This window comes from Crocodylus siamensis, chromosome 7, assembly GCF_052110815.1.
Source record: "Crocodylus siamensis isolate JL-2025a chromosome 7, ASM5211081v1, whole genome shotgun sequence".
Taxonomy (NCBI): Eukaryota; Metazoa; Chordata; order Crocodylia; family Crocodylidae; genus Crocodylus; species Crocodylus siamensis.
Window position 1 is genome coordinate 8,376,875 of NC_143401.1, and position 14,498 is coordinate 8,391,372.

Consider the following 14,498-nt stretch of genomic DNA (forward strand, 5'->3'; position numbering starts at 1 on the left):
ATTAAGATGGGTGTTATTGTCTACATGCTTTAGCCTGGTGCTAGTTCTTGTTAATTCCTCTACTTTTCCCTCTCAGAGCAAAATCCTTGACAAGATTGACATTGTGTGCAGCTTTATTTTCTGAGTGAGTGGCCAGAGAATATTTCTTAAGTGAATTTTAGGTGGTTTCTGCTGTTATAATGTCATTTGATTTTTTTCATAGCATTCTTCATGTGGAGCGCTTTTGTATCTGATTAAAGTAGATTAGTCGGTAGACTCTGGAAGATACTGGCCCAGTTTGTGTGTTGGCTCGCACTTAGTGCATGTTTTGTAAATCAGTGCAGAATTAGACTGTTTGCACACTGTTGAAATTTACTGGAAAATGTAATCTCTGTCCTGACAAAAAGCATTCACATAAGCAAGATATTACACTTGTGTTATGTTTAAACTTTATTTCATGTTCTGTAATTACTACCGGTATTAAAAGTGCAGGGCAGGGTTGCATGTTAATGAGTTGGAGTGGATAATTTAAGGATACAGCAGGTGGAGAAAGTGATCATAAAAAGGAGAAGCTCTGCTTTGACAGGAAAGAAAAGTGGGAATAGACATAGGAAGACCATACATTGTTACTCCAGTGTTTTCAGAGCTTAGGTATGTGAGCAGTGATGGGGAAGGAGGGAATCTTACCCATGCCCGTAAGTCAGCAATGAATCCAAATGTCGTTTAAGCAACTACATTCCTGATCCAGCAGATGGATCTGATTCCGCACAGATTTATGTTGCTGCATTGGATTTCTTTTTCGGTGATCAGTAACACGCATTGTTTTGGCAAAATTGTTCCCAGTGGCCTACTCATCATTTGCCAGTTTGAATGAAAAATGAGCCATCTCAAGTTTATATATGGTGCAGACCCCCATCAGAGTGCAGCACTAAGCTACATGACTTCAGCATGCTTGAAAATGAGAAGGACTGGTTTCTGAACTCATATGGTATCATTTCCTGTATCCAGATAAATTATCTGTAGGCAAAAGGAAACGCAGTGAGGATGAGGAGGTTCCAACACCAGTGGAAATGGCTGAAAATACAGATAATCCCCTGAGATGTCCAGTCCGACTTTATGAGTTTTACTTGTCAAAATGGTAAGTGACAACAGAATCCACTTTTTGGATGGTATAGGAACAAGGATAAGCCTTCCAGCAAGAAACTTCATTGGGTGGGGCAGTTCTCTGGTGGAGCTTTCTCCAAGCCCCTGATAGGATTTCCTTTTCAGCTACTAATGCCCCTAGCATCTTTTAAGAGTAATGAATCCCCCAACCCCTTGGAAACCAGGAGCATTCACCTGAGCCCTTTTACTCTGTACTGGCTTGAAAGCTGCTTATTTTTCCTCCCCAGCACCACACCTCAAACAGAGCCTTGAAGACCGCTTCTACAGTAGCAGTGCTTCTGGTTTCAGCATTTGGGGGTAGTAATACAACTATGATTGGCAATAGTTTTAAGTGTTTCCCATGCTTTTTGGGGAGGAGAAGGAGGAGAGGGAGATGAAGAGGAAGATGGAGTAACACCCTCTGTACTTTGCCCTTCTGCTTAAAGATTATTGGCCCAGTAGGCCTTGAAGTGCAAAGGAAAGAGCAGTCCTACTGTGGCACTTGACTTCCCTGCCTCCTTTCTTCCCACACAGAAAACAACATACACATACATGTGGGCTTTTCTTTGTGGATCTCAAATTATCATTTGTCCCCTTGTTCTGAGAGGCACAACCAAGCTCTATATTGCTGGAGTCTGACCCAAGATTCCTTACATCACATACCGCATTCTCTGTGAAAGAGGGTGGGTAAAGTATGAAAGACAGAACATAGTCAGTGATGTTGACTTTATTTCCTGAAAGGTTAGAGTAATTTTTACTGCAGGAGTTACAAAGAAGTCTACTGAACAAGGACATTTATATAAATCATTCGCTGCATCCCTCCCACTATCCATACATTATGCTTAGATCATTGAGCAAATGGAGTACTGCATTCTTCTCTTCAAAAGAGAATACACATGCAAGAGAAAGCAACATCTCATTAGTGGTAGTTAATACCCTTATAAATCATTCTCTGAAACACACAAAAGTTTAGTGCACAATAGCCCTGCTCCTCAGGCAAAATCATGTCCAACAACCTTCTGGAGCTTTGCTGTTTTTTTTCTCATGTCCCTTGTGTCCACCTGCAGCGAGTAGGAGTCTTATTGGGCTGTCAAACATTTTGTTGTACCAATTCATATGACATTACAATTCAGCCTCTGCAGTGGTGCCTAGTGGCAGTCTGAAGCCACTTCCTGGATTTTAGTATAATAATACAAAGTCAGTAGGGGAAGGAATTATTTCTACTGAGGTCTTTGCCTTTTGTTAGGAGAGGTTTGCAAGGCCTTTTCAGATGCCGAAGGTCAGTCTTTTCAAGCGGATGGTTCACCATTCTACTATTTCTGCCAGATGGACTAGGATTTAACTTTGTTCATCACTGGCTCTTGAACTCTTAGTACTCTAAAAAATGCTGCAGAAGTGTCAGGTGTTCTAAGAAATACCAGAAATGCATTTAGCCTGCACATGTTTAACAGCAGTTCCCACAATTGTCTGCATTAAAAAAAACAATTTTATTCAGAGACTAAATGCCAAATGCACCTGTCATATTGGCCCTGATAAAGAATGCCTTGCATTCAAAAGCTTTTCTAACTTTATCCCAATCATGCAGTTGGTCCAATAAAAGATACTGCCCACAAAAATCCTTGCCTCTTGCATGTATTAAGACAATAATAGCAGTATCATCCTATTACATGGTATTAATCACAACTGAAAGGAGACACTGCCATTCCATTTGGTTGTGTAAGCAAGCAATGGGCTTTGAACTGGAGCTAACTAGGCCTCACTGGGTGCATCTACATGTGCCTTTTTTAAGTGGGCTTAGCCTAAAACAGGGGTGGGCAATTATTTTGGGCGTAGGGCCACTTACTGAGTTTTGGCAAGCCATCAAGGGCTGCATGACAGGCAGCCCAGGGCAGATTAATATTAATTTTCTAAAATTTTTAGGGGCCCCACAGGCCAGATAGAATGGCCTGGCAGGCCACATCCAGTCCCCAGGCCACCCCTGGCTTAAAATCACCATTTTGAAGACCCATTAAGGGCACATGTCTACATATGTATGCCCTTAATGCATCTTAAAAATGGTTATCTAAGGCTATGTGAGCCTAAATTTAATATCTTCATAAAGCAGGTATCAAATTTAGGTGAAAATAGCTAAATTGCATTAGCGCACGTGTAGATACACTAACACACGTTAACAAGGTGTGTATCAATGGATGAAGAAGGTATATTTAATCACCAGTAGAGAGCTAAATTACGGTGATCTAGTCCAAGAGTAACGTCTACTTTCCTTGCTCGCTCGCTCGCTCTCTCTCACGAACTGTGTTGTGACCAGGACTCTGTTAATACTGCCTTTTGATACGTGGTCTTACTTTCTTTACACTAACAGTTCTGAAAGCGTGAAGCAGAGAAGTGATGTATTTTACCTTCAACCTGAGCGTTCTTGTGTACCTAATAGCCCTATGTGGTACTCCACGTTGCCAATAGACCCTGGGACCTTGGACATCATGTTAACACGTATTCTTATGGTGAGGGAGGTACATGAAGAACTTGCCAAAGTCAAATCAGAGGACTCTGATATTGAGTTGTCGGACTAAGTGAAGTGGGGTATTTTCCTTTCAATACACACTGCAAGCATCAAACTGTGAACGCATCCAGCCTTTGGAAAATGTTGTGTATCAAGTAAGCCAAGTCAATATCACTAAAGAGGCATATTTTGAACCACAATGGGTGTGCAAACTGGAATCGGAAGGAAGAAAATTACATAAGCTGCAAGAAAGGACAGCATCTTATGGCAGTGATAAATCATCTAAACAAACTTAAGATAAACTAACCTGTTCAAGTGGTGCATAAATTCTTTATTTGTTTGGGATCTAAAACAAAAAATTGTGAAATATTTTTAAGGAAAACTGTTGTGTAACTTCTACCATAGTAAGAATGAGCACAGAGAGCTAGACTGTGGCACACGTGACTTCCCAGCCTGATGGCAGGCCATCCATTACTGCGGAAAAAAAACCCTCTGGAAACCTGTGAGCTTTTTCCCACATGGACGAGAGACGAAGTACAGTGATGTTCTGACAAACAGATGCCTTCTGTTACACGCACGCATACCTACACATGCACACACACTTTTTTAAAAAACCTTTTTTTAAAGGCCAGAAACCAGTGGTACTATCCTACAGGACGGCTATCTAGACTGCTGTTGAAAAGTTACATAATGCTGGAGTCTAGCTCTCAGTCCATACTAATAACTATGGCTCTGATGGAGCTCTGATACAAGTGAAGTGCTGTAAATCAAGCATCAGAGCAATCATGTTATGGGACAAAAATCTCTGGAGTATTTATAGGAGAGCAAGAGTCCAGGGCAATGTGCAGAAAATCCCATGAATAGCCTACTTGCCTCCACAGTTTTGATAAAATTATCAAACGCTGTGGCACGCAGAAATTTTTTTTCCTTAAGGCGGCTTTCCTTTCCCCTCCTTTCCCAACTCCTACGTAATCCCCCTCCCCCCCTCTTTTTTTTTTTAATGAGGCAAGTCTGGAGAGCCTTGTCATTTCAAGTGAAGATATACACAGTCTTTCTCTTTTCCCCTTACAAAGCCTACAGTGTTGTACAAAGGATGCAGTATTACTTTTGACAACAGAACTATGGTAGAAGAGTACCTTGTGCATTTTTTAATCCCACCCTGCCCAAAGAAGTTTAGTCATAGTGTTGGAAACTGAAAGAATTTTTTTGATGGCTTGGCTGTTACTGCATCTCTTAGATGTGGAATTCTTCCGTATTGCATCTAAAGGACAGGACACTAATCAGATGATAACTGCGTCTCCATTTTCTCAAGCTCGAGATGCTTGTTTCTGAAGACCAGGTCATGAATGCATTGGAAACCCAAATTATTTTTAAAGAGAATTGTAAGGTTTTTATCTGTAGTTTTGGTCAGTAGCCCAGCTTCTGTAGCAGGGATCTGATATTTGACCTTGTCACTGAAATTCAGGAATTGAAAATCAACAGCCTTGAAAGAAATCTCTTGTTTGTTTGTTTGTTTGGGGTTTTTTAATTTTTTTTTTTAGCAGTAACAAAAGTAATTTAACAAAAATAAAATCAAAGTAGTCTATTGACGTTGTGTACTCAGTAGTCCTGTCCCTGCTTGTAACAAATTTCACTGATGTATTTTTTAATACAGAAAACTGTGTGAAAAGTAAACCTGCCCCTGATTCTGTATGATCCAAGTCCATCTGTGTCTGTCATTTCTGATTGGAGATGCTGTTTACTTCACATCCTGGCCTGTCATTGTCGAGAGGAGATACTTAAGCCAACATATATTATCCTACCAATAAACTACCCAGACCCATGGAGGCTTAATGATTTCAACTATGTTAATTTTATAGTGTATAAACACTAACCTTTCCCTCGCTGTAGTTATATTAAAGTAGTAGTTAAATAGCAGGTGCACTATTCTGAGTTTGGAGATTTGGTATAATTCAGAAAAAAATCAAGTCTATTGTATGATGTAGCGTGCACATGTGCGCACGCACACACATGCAAGCAGGCAAGCGCAGGAGATGTCTCGCTTGCGTGCAAGTATGCCCAGAACTTCAATATTAATACAGACCAGGAAATGTCCATGTATTATTGTAATTCTTGGACATTCACCACACAAGTGCAGCTATTCAGGTCTGTTTCAGGTTGTTTTCCCCGTGTTTGATTTTTCAGGTAATAAGAAAGGAAAATGGTCAAGACCAACCTTGTTTGTTTGTGGGGGGGGTTTTCCTTTAAACAACAACAAAAACAAAAATCTGAGTTTTCCCTTGATCAAAGTTATAGAAATATTCCCATAGAATAAAATAATCTATTTGTATATGATGAGTGACTTCATTCATTTTTCTTTCTGTCTCTTAAGAACCTCATTCTCTTTCCTGTCTGCAGAACTACAGCGTATCAGTTCGGTCTCGGTATCTGAAATGATTCTTACCCTTCATGCCCTCTTCAGAAAACAAACCTAAATCACTTTAGCCTAGCTGATTGAGAACAGAGTTGTTGAACATTTTTGTCTTTTTTTTTATTTAACTTTTTTTTGATGTTAAATGGTTCATTGCAGCTTTTTGGTAACATTTAATAGGATCATAGTTTGGGTTTTCCACAGTGATACCTTCTGCTTTGTGGTTCTTCATTAGGGACAGTGTACGTTTCCTGGGTATTGCACTGTTGTCTCAGCCACGCAGAAGATCTGTGGTCGATTTGGTTAGGGTTTCTTAGTTAGAGGGCCCTCTTATTTAGAAAGGTTTAAATATATTTATAAGTTTTACGTAGAGTATCAAAGGAACTGGATATCCTAAAACACTTAGACATAACTATTTATAATAAAAGGTTTCTATATTGTTTGCTGTCCACGCAACACTTCCATTACTTGAAATGCTCTATTTAAAGAGAGAAATCACTTCCTTTAGTCTATAAATGAGCATAGAAATAACAAAGATGTGTGCAAGAAGGATGAAGGCATTTCTCCTAGCTAATAGGATTTCTGTGATTATTTATATGCCTTCTAACCCCTGGAGGCTTCTAATTTTGAGTGTGCTATCCTATGTATGCACAGAGAAACATCTCTGTACAGGCTGTTACGCTTGAGGGCCTGGGAGCTGAAATGTCTTGCTAGTTATTATAGGGTGTGTTATAGTAAATTACAGCTCTATCCAGTAATTAGAGTCCTTGAATTTTGCTCTTTTTATTTTATAGCCTTTCTGGGGTATGGCTGTGCTCTGTGCAATTCTGTTATTTTTCTAGTGTGAGTTACCCTAAAAAAATGCTTAGTACTTAATGTACTGAGCTCCTTCAGCTTCAGTTGACTTTAGAGGGAGACTGAAGGCACTTGGAGTGTCACAGAATCAGGTGTAAAGGAAGGTGCATGTTTTATAAATTATTCCATCAACCTCAGTCACCACTGATCCAGAAAAGGCTGGATTTATCTGGCAAGTCTCCAGTTTGATCATGTTTTCTCAGAGGCTTGAAATCAAGTGATGGCAGCATCATCTCTTTCATGCAGTCATATAACAACCAGGCAGCACTGATGAAGCTTTAGTGCTGGGGTTACAAAACTGACTCAGAATGTGCAATAAAGTCTTTCCTTGAGCAATAGGTTCACTGTTGCCTTAAAACATAGAGAACAAATGATGTGCGTAGAAATGTTATTGGTAGGGTGGTTTTTTTTCAATTTCCATCTTGGGCTATCGAAACAGAATAAGGGCATTTCAATTTTGGTAGCCTCAATGCAGTAGGGTGTCCTTTTTGTGTGTGTGTATTATTTCTAATAAACCCAATGAAATCAGAATCTGGATTAGTTTTCTTTTGCTGCATGGCTGCTAATTTAACAAACGTGGTATGTAAAAAAGGGGCATCTTTTCAGGCTAGCTTGCAGTACTAGAACAAGCAACTGGACTTGAGCAGCCCGTGATGCAGATACATTGCAGAAAACAGATGGAACATACCCGTATTCACTGTGTTTTTTGTAAATCTTTGCAGAATTTTTAATTCTTGACAAACCCCTGAAAAAATGGCTGATGCTTATCAAATACTTCTATATTTTTTCATGAATCAGATTTTCGAAAGAGCAACATGAAACTGGGTTGTTATCGGTCCTTATACAAGAGAGATTTTGCAGCCAGTCTTTGTGGCATGGTACTTCATGATGGCATATGGATTTCACTCCTGTATTGAAAGTGTCAGACCATTGCTAGCTGCTTATTTTCTGCAGGATGAAAGTTAGTTTAATCTTACTTTGGTATGAATAAAGCGGAATCAAAGAGTCTGGTTTTCCCTTTAAGAATTGCAACTTTAGAGTGAACCCTGCTTGCATTACACAAGAATTACCACTGAAGTAAAATTCCCTGTGAGATGAGCCGTATTACCATTTTGTGTCTTTCTGCTCCTTGATGCCTTCAGAACTGGGACTAGATTTTTATGCTATAACTGTTCTGTTGTGGGCAGTAGCTTGAGTACAATTTGTACTTCAATATTGTGAGCGAAAGCTTGTCAGCTAGTTGCATCTAGCCACACATGCAACAAAAATGCTTTTTTTTTTTTCCTTTGGGGCTTAAATGCACGTGTAGATGGTGCCATCAGGATTAATTTACTCTGGCTCAAATTGAGCCAGAATATATTCAGGCGTATTAATTGCATGTGTAGACATGCCCAATGTTACTTGAGCATAATACAAGACTGACGGTATGGTATGCAGATGCTGTTATACCAGAAATGGGACAGACTTTGCAAAGCCCTACTTTGAAAACTCAGAAGTTTTTAAGTTTAGAATTACAAACTTTTGTTTATTATTTTGTTATTTCAATTTGAGGAAGAGTTTTAATGATGAACATAAGATTGTTGTGGGCTTTTTCATTTAAAGTTAGGTGCTACATCCATTTGAATCAACAAAGTTAAACTGATTTATAAACCACCGTCAGCTTGCCCCATCATATAACCATTCTATAATTTTGTAACATAAGTTTTAATGATGACATGAAGCCTAGATATCTGGGATTCTCCCATCCCTAGTACCTAACTTGGATAGGATGATAACATTCACACAGCTAAAGCTTTTCCTATCTTCCTGAGAGATTTCATGGTGGTGGGGTATCCCCAAAAACCCTGGAATCTACTAGGGTAGCTATAAAAATATACAGTATTCTCTAAAAATGATCAAGTTTAAAAAAGCACATAATTCTGAATGGATATGCATTTCTTTGGCCAAAAATCCTGTCCGAATTCTTCATGATCAGATTGTGCATGCAAAAGCAACAACAGCTGGTTGAGCCATGGATGGCTCATATGGTTTATAACAAACTGTAATTGTTCAGTTTACAAAGGAATAGCTCATTTGCGATCTTGGGCCAAACACTTCTCTCGCATTTGAATATTGCCTGTGTATATTTATAACCCAAAAAACTCCTAGAATGGTCTCAGTCTTGATCTTGGGTAGCCAGTATCCCTACCCATAGCCTGCTTGACACGGGCTGATTCATGGCACTTGGGTTCTATTCCCAGTTCTGCCATGGACTCATACCAGAGCCGTAGGTCCAGTTCACGTTACAAGAACTATTACTATAATATAGATGAAAGCCTCCACGGAGTCACTTGCTCCCTTGTACCTCACTTTCACCACCTGTAAATTGGCTATGGTTTCCCACTTCATACCGGTTGTGCAAGCCTGATTTCTGTAACATATTTTGCATCCCTTGAATGAAAGGTGCCGTGTAACTGCAAAACATTACTTCCAGAGCTCTAAAAGGTTAGGTAATGAGTAAGTATTTACTAACTTCAGCCTTTATTAAAAGGCAAATATTTCTTAACCCTGACAGGGAGGATTTTTGTTCGAGTAACATCTGTGTCGTAGAAAAGTGACTAAGAAAATCTTTAACTTGACCAGAAGAAAAAATCCTTATCCCACAAATCATGTCAAGATCTCGCATTGAAAATGATATCGTCATGGTTTTTTGAGCTAATTAAACCCCCACAAGTTTAAATATTTCAGGGCAGAACATACGTATTTTTCCGTATGTTTGGACAGCACCTTGTACAATGGGACCCAGTCTTTTTGAGACCTCTGAGTGTCTGGGTGCTACTGTGATCAACTGACATAAAAAAGTGTTATGCATAACACTGAATCGGGGGGAGGGAGGGAATCATTTAATCTGCAACCATGATCAGCTAAGACAACTGATTTCCCCTATCCAGTTTCCTGCTTTGCAAAAGTAATTCCATCTGCAGGTCTGTTTCTCAAGGTGTTTTGTAACCTTAATGCTCCTCTTGTGGACAGATTTACAAAGTATAAAACAGCAACTCTTAATAATCTTATCAATCACTATTCACTTGATAGTTGATAGCCAGTGCTGTAGCTTGGGAAAGCAGTTAAAACTCCCTTTGCACTGTTAGGAGAAATATCTAATAAACCTTAATAAGCAGAAAGAGTGAGTCCTTGGCACAGGAGGGTTTACTGAAGTTGCTGCCATTGCAACTCCAACTGTTACTTAACAGCTCAAACTATTAGCTATCTCACCTACCTGAAACAAAGTCACTAACCAAAATCACTGATGTGTGCAGTTAAAATTACCTTTGTCTTCTGAATTAAAATGCCTGCTTCCTCTTTATTTGGATTCATAGCAATTTTTCTGTACGTATTTTTTTTAGACCTTGATCCTACAGGAACACATGCATATATTTAAATGGATTAATCCCACTGGCTACCATCTACAGTATACACAAGTAATGTCAAATGTGTGCATCTATGTTGATGGCCTACTTGTGATAACTTTTCTAGCTGTGTCAAAACAGTTGAGGAAAGCCATTTAAACTGACTTGTCATTCAAAATCAGACAAGTGAAACTAATTAACTGTTCCAGAAAGATGTATAATATTCCTCTAGCCATATTTCTCTGTAAATAAAAAAAACCTCGCAGTTAAAATTTGCCACAGCAAATAACTATTCCTATAATTGTATATGTACTGTTTATAAATACATATCCTTTTATTAGCACTACATCCCAAATTAATATTGTATAGTGGCAAACTGCTGAACCACAGAATATCCTGTTACACAGAATATGTGACTAGACATTTTATACCAGCTTCTGAAAGTATACTCTGGGTTCATAGGCAGTCAAATCTACTCATTCTGTAACGAGTTACAGAAGCTCTGATTGATTTTTTTTTTTTAATTGAGGTGTCTTTTAATATACTGTACATCTGATATTTTTGTACTGTTATTTTAAGAGAGCTCAACTTAAACATTTGCAGCTGGTATTCAATGAAGGAGGCAAAAAATGTTAAGCCTAGATGTTCTTGTTAACAATAACGGCATGTGATTTGAAAAAAGTAGTGGCAAAATAATGTGAATGGCAGCGTAGTGACTAAACTATTGTTTAATGCATTTCTTTTAGATAGTTTATTGTGGATGGTCTAGTAACTGAAATTCAGATGTTGGCAGTAGGAAGCTTTGTATACCAATGTATTTAAGTGTATAACACTGGATAGGTCTCCCTTTTCATAAATGCTTAAAATACAAAAAGTGGAGATTTTTGTTGTTGTTGTTGATGTGTTGTTTTTGTTTCTCTTGAAATCCATCTAGGAATTAGGGAGGGCGTCACAGTACTGCTGTGAAGGCACAGAAACACATTCCTTACCTCTAAGGCAGAACTACTCAGAAATATATTTTGAAGGGACTACAAGTGAAGTTTTCCTGCTCCAGGGAAAATTGTGTACCAATAGCATAACAATAAGTTACGGTATATTTCCAATCCATTCTGGAAATTCACAGTGCATTATTTTCTTTAGTTTAGCTCTTGCAGTGAGATATTTTTACTTTCCCCAATGGGTTTAGGCCCAGATCCTGTAGACATGAATGGGCTTAAACCTGTGAATAAAACCCTAGCTTGAAAAGGGACTATTCACATACTTAAAGTTGTGTATACGCATAAGCGTTTACAAGATCAGGGCCTTAGTATGTAAAATATGATTTAAGATTTAGCCTGCATTCTTGATAACAAAACTGTCTTTAGGTGATTAACAAATGACAATAGATCTGTATAAGTTCTTGGGCTGGTCCATGTTATTGCAGTGACTTTTGGTTTGGGGGTTTTGGGGTGGGGGTTGTTTTGTTTTTAAACCAGAAGCTGTATGTCTGGTCCTTGCTATCTGTGTGTGTAGTGGCTACGTTTTGAGGAGTAGCAAGCTGTTACCTTGCTGTGGCAGCATGTGCAGAGGTGGGAGGTTCTGGGGACAATGGCGGGTTTAAATGTGTGTATATATTGAGCACCTACTGCATTTGTATTTTTTTATATTGTTCAGATAAAATGTTCTCATTTCACATGTCAGTCCAGTCTATCATCTACCACCATGTACAATTTGAATTAAACACCGTTTATAATAAAACTATATCTACATCTTTGTCAGTGTCTCATCCTTTTGTGTAGAAAGATTAGAAAGGAAACAATGCCTGGGCTGATTCTGCTGCTAAACCAGTGTAAACCTTGAGGAAACTCAGGATGTGGACAGACGTAACAGTTGTATCGGTATTAAATTATATCTAGAGAAGCTGTTCCAGTAGAACTCTTAGGTTATATCTACTTATCTGTTCCTATACCAGTATCAGTGGAAGTAGACTACTTTGATCTTAAATCTCTTTCATTCTGGTCTACAGTTACAGCAGTTTAGTTGGCTTATGTTGCTTTTTCAGGGGATAGACATAACCTGTAGATCAGAAAAGTGGATGCATGCTCCCAAGTCTTCCCATCCTATTTTAAAACAGTTTAGTTAACCTCTGTCCACTGCCTGAACAAGCTTCTCTACTTTTACACTGGCGTAATTATGGGTATCACCTGGCCTCAACTATTACTTCCCCATTTCTTCTGCATGTTTAATTTTTGCATGCAGCCATCTCTTTATTCCCAACCAAGCCATGTGCAACTCCCCTGAACGAACGCATGCACTTTCGCTAGGCGAGTGTGGCCTGTGCAAGCTAATAACATTCATCAGTGTAGAAACTGTATGTTGATTTAGCCTGGTAAGGAAAAAGGGAAAGCTATGTTCCATAAGTGCACCCCAGAAAAGTTAGTTCCCCCCCTCCCCAGGTGCTTAATTAGTTTGTACTGCACCACCAGGTGCCTTATGTTAAAGGACAGGTGTTAGGGATGGGGGAGAAGGCTAGCTAAATTTGAGAGCAGTAACAGGAACTTTATTTTCTGCAGCTTGTAAAACATTGCTGTCTTGGTAAAGGTGATTGTTTTTGGCAGTCTGAAGGATAAGCTTATGGAAGTATCAGAAAGACTCTGCAGCCGCAGCAATGTAAGTGGACACGTAGGTTGCAAAATCAAGAGAAACTGCCTGAGGACAGAGGGTTTTTCCTCCTGGAGTGAATGCACTGAGGTAAGACCATCCTGCTTAGAGACTCTTTTAATCAGATGTCATGTAAATATGCTTAAGTGTGTAACAGAACTTGTCTAGTAGACCCATGTGCTTTCTGCAGTTTGGAGGCAAGCTACAGGAGTAATAAAGCGGGGGTGTATTGCTCCATGAGGCAGGTGGCTGCTGGGTATGTTTGCTAGAGAGCAGGCTGAGATTTTTTTCAGCTCCAGCTTAGGCCTCAGTCTGGGTGTGAATTTAATTTTATTCTGTGGTATCAGATCGCTGCGCTGACCTTGTCAGAGAGACAACATCCTTCTTGTTGCAGGCTTTCCCTGGAAGCTCGGTGCTGAAGCCTGTTCAGGCTGGCTGGCTGCAATTGTAGATAGAGCATGTGGGCTGAGACATGTTTCTTGCTTTGCTGCTGCTGCTGTAAACCTGCTTGCAGGATCTGGGAGAGGTTGTGGACTTGGTGTGGGGGAGACAGGTGTGCACACAATGTACCATCTGGTGGAAATTTGGGAAATTGGTCTGTGAAGTTTGGTTTGATTTAACACAGCACCTGAAAGTCAGCCAGTTGTTCAGTGAAAGGAGGTCAGTACTCTTTCAAAAGCTGCTGCTCATGTATCGCACCTGATTCCATAACAGAGAATTACAGTACGTTAAGCCAGCAGTGCCCGAACTCTTCACCCCACAGGCCAGATGGGCAGTGCTAGGCCATCCACGAGCCAGATCCAAGCCAGTGGACTTGACCCAGTAATTAGGATCCAGCCCCTGCTGGATCCAGTGGGGTGCACGGCCCAACCCTGATCTTTCTGCCCTGGAGTGGGAGGGAGAAAATGGCCTGGCCCCAATCTGAACACATAAGGGCCAGGAGGCCCAGATCCGGACATGTGGCAAGGCCCAGGCAGGGCTGGAGCCAGCTGCCTGGGGCTTCCACCACTCCCCTGCTGCCAAATTTTCCAACCTGTGGGGATGCCTGCAGGCTAGGTGCCTGGTTCTGAGGACCAAAGGTTGAACGCCCCTGCTCTAAGCTGTTGGGGTGAGAGGGACAAGGATAATGGTCATCAACTAACTGAAGTGCTTGTTCATAGATGCAAAGGTGGGAATGCAGAGATCCTAATAAACTTAACAGGGTTACCTGATGCTGCAGGACCTGGCTAATACCTGCTGCTACCTTGATTTTCCTACTTTAATGTCACGTGATCTTCACGCCCATTTTGCAGGATGGGGTTGGTGTGCCTAAATACCTCTCTTGCATGAACTAGAAGCAAAGCTGTTAAACTGCACCCACATTGTATGTGTAAGTTCATGCATGGCATATCTGTCTCTATGCCAGTGGTACATTTAGGCTTTAAGCACCCCGGATAGATTTATGGCACCCTGTGGAAACTGCCAGAACTTCATTTTCACTCATGTTTTGACAACAGAAAAATAATAGAAAGATTTTTTTCTGTTGCAAGTAACTCAGAGCACAACTATGGATTTCTATTTGAAACTTCTGGGTTTATCTTGTGAA

At 40.0% G+C, this 14,498-nt stretch overlaps 1 protein-coding gene across 5 annotated transcripts in view; it reads left to right on the top strand.

The window, feature by feature from the left end:
• ZMYM4 (zinc finger MYM-type containing 4) overlaps nt 1-12,026 on the top strand; it is a 70,200-nt gene extending 58,174 nt beyond the window's left edge. For all 5 annotated transcript variants that reach the window (XM_090056586.1, XM_090056587.1, XM_090056588.1 and 2 more), the window contains 2 exons: nt 988-1,117; nt 3,485-12,026. In XM_090056586.1, the coding sequence (XP_089912712.1) occupies nt 988-1,117; nt 3,485-3,692 (338 nt within the window). In that variant the 3' untranslated portion in view covers nt 3,693-12,026. The remainder of the gene's footprint in view (nt 1-987; nt 1,118-3,484) is intronic.
• Nucleotides 12,027-14,498: the final 2,472 nt, after the last annotated feature.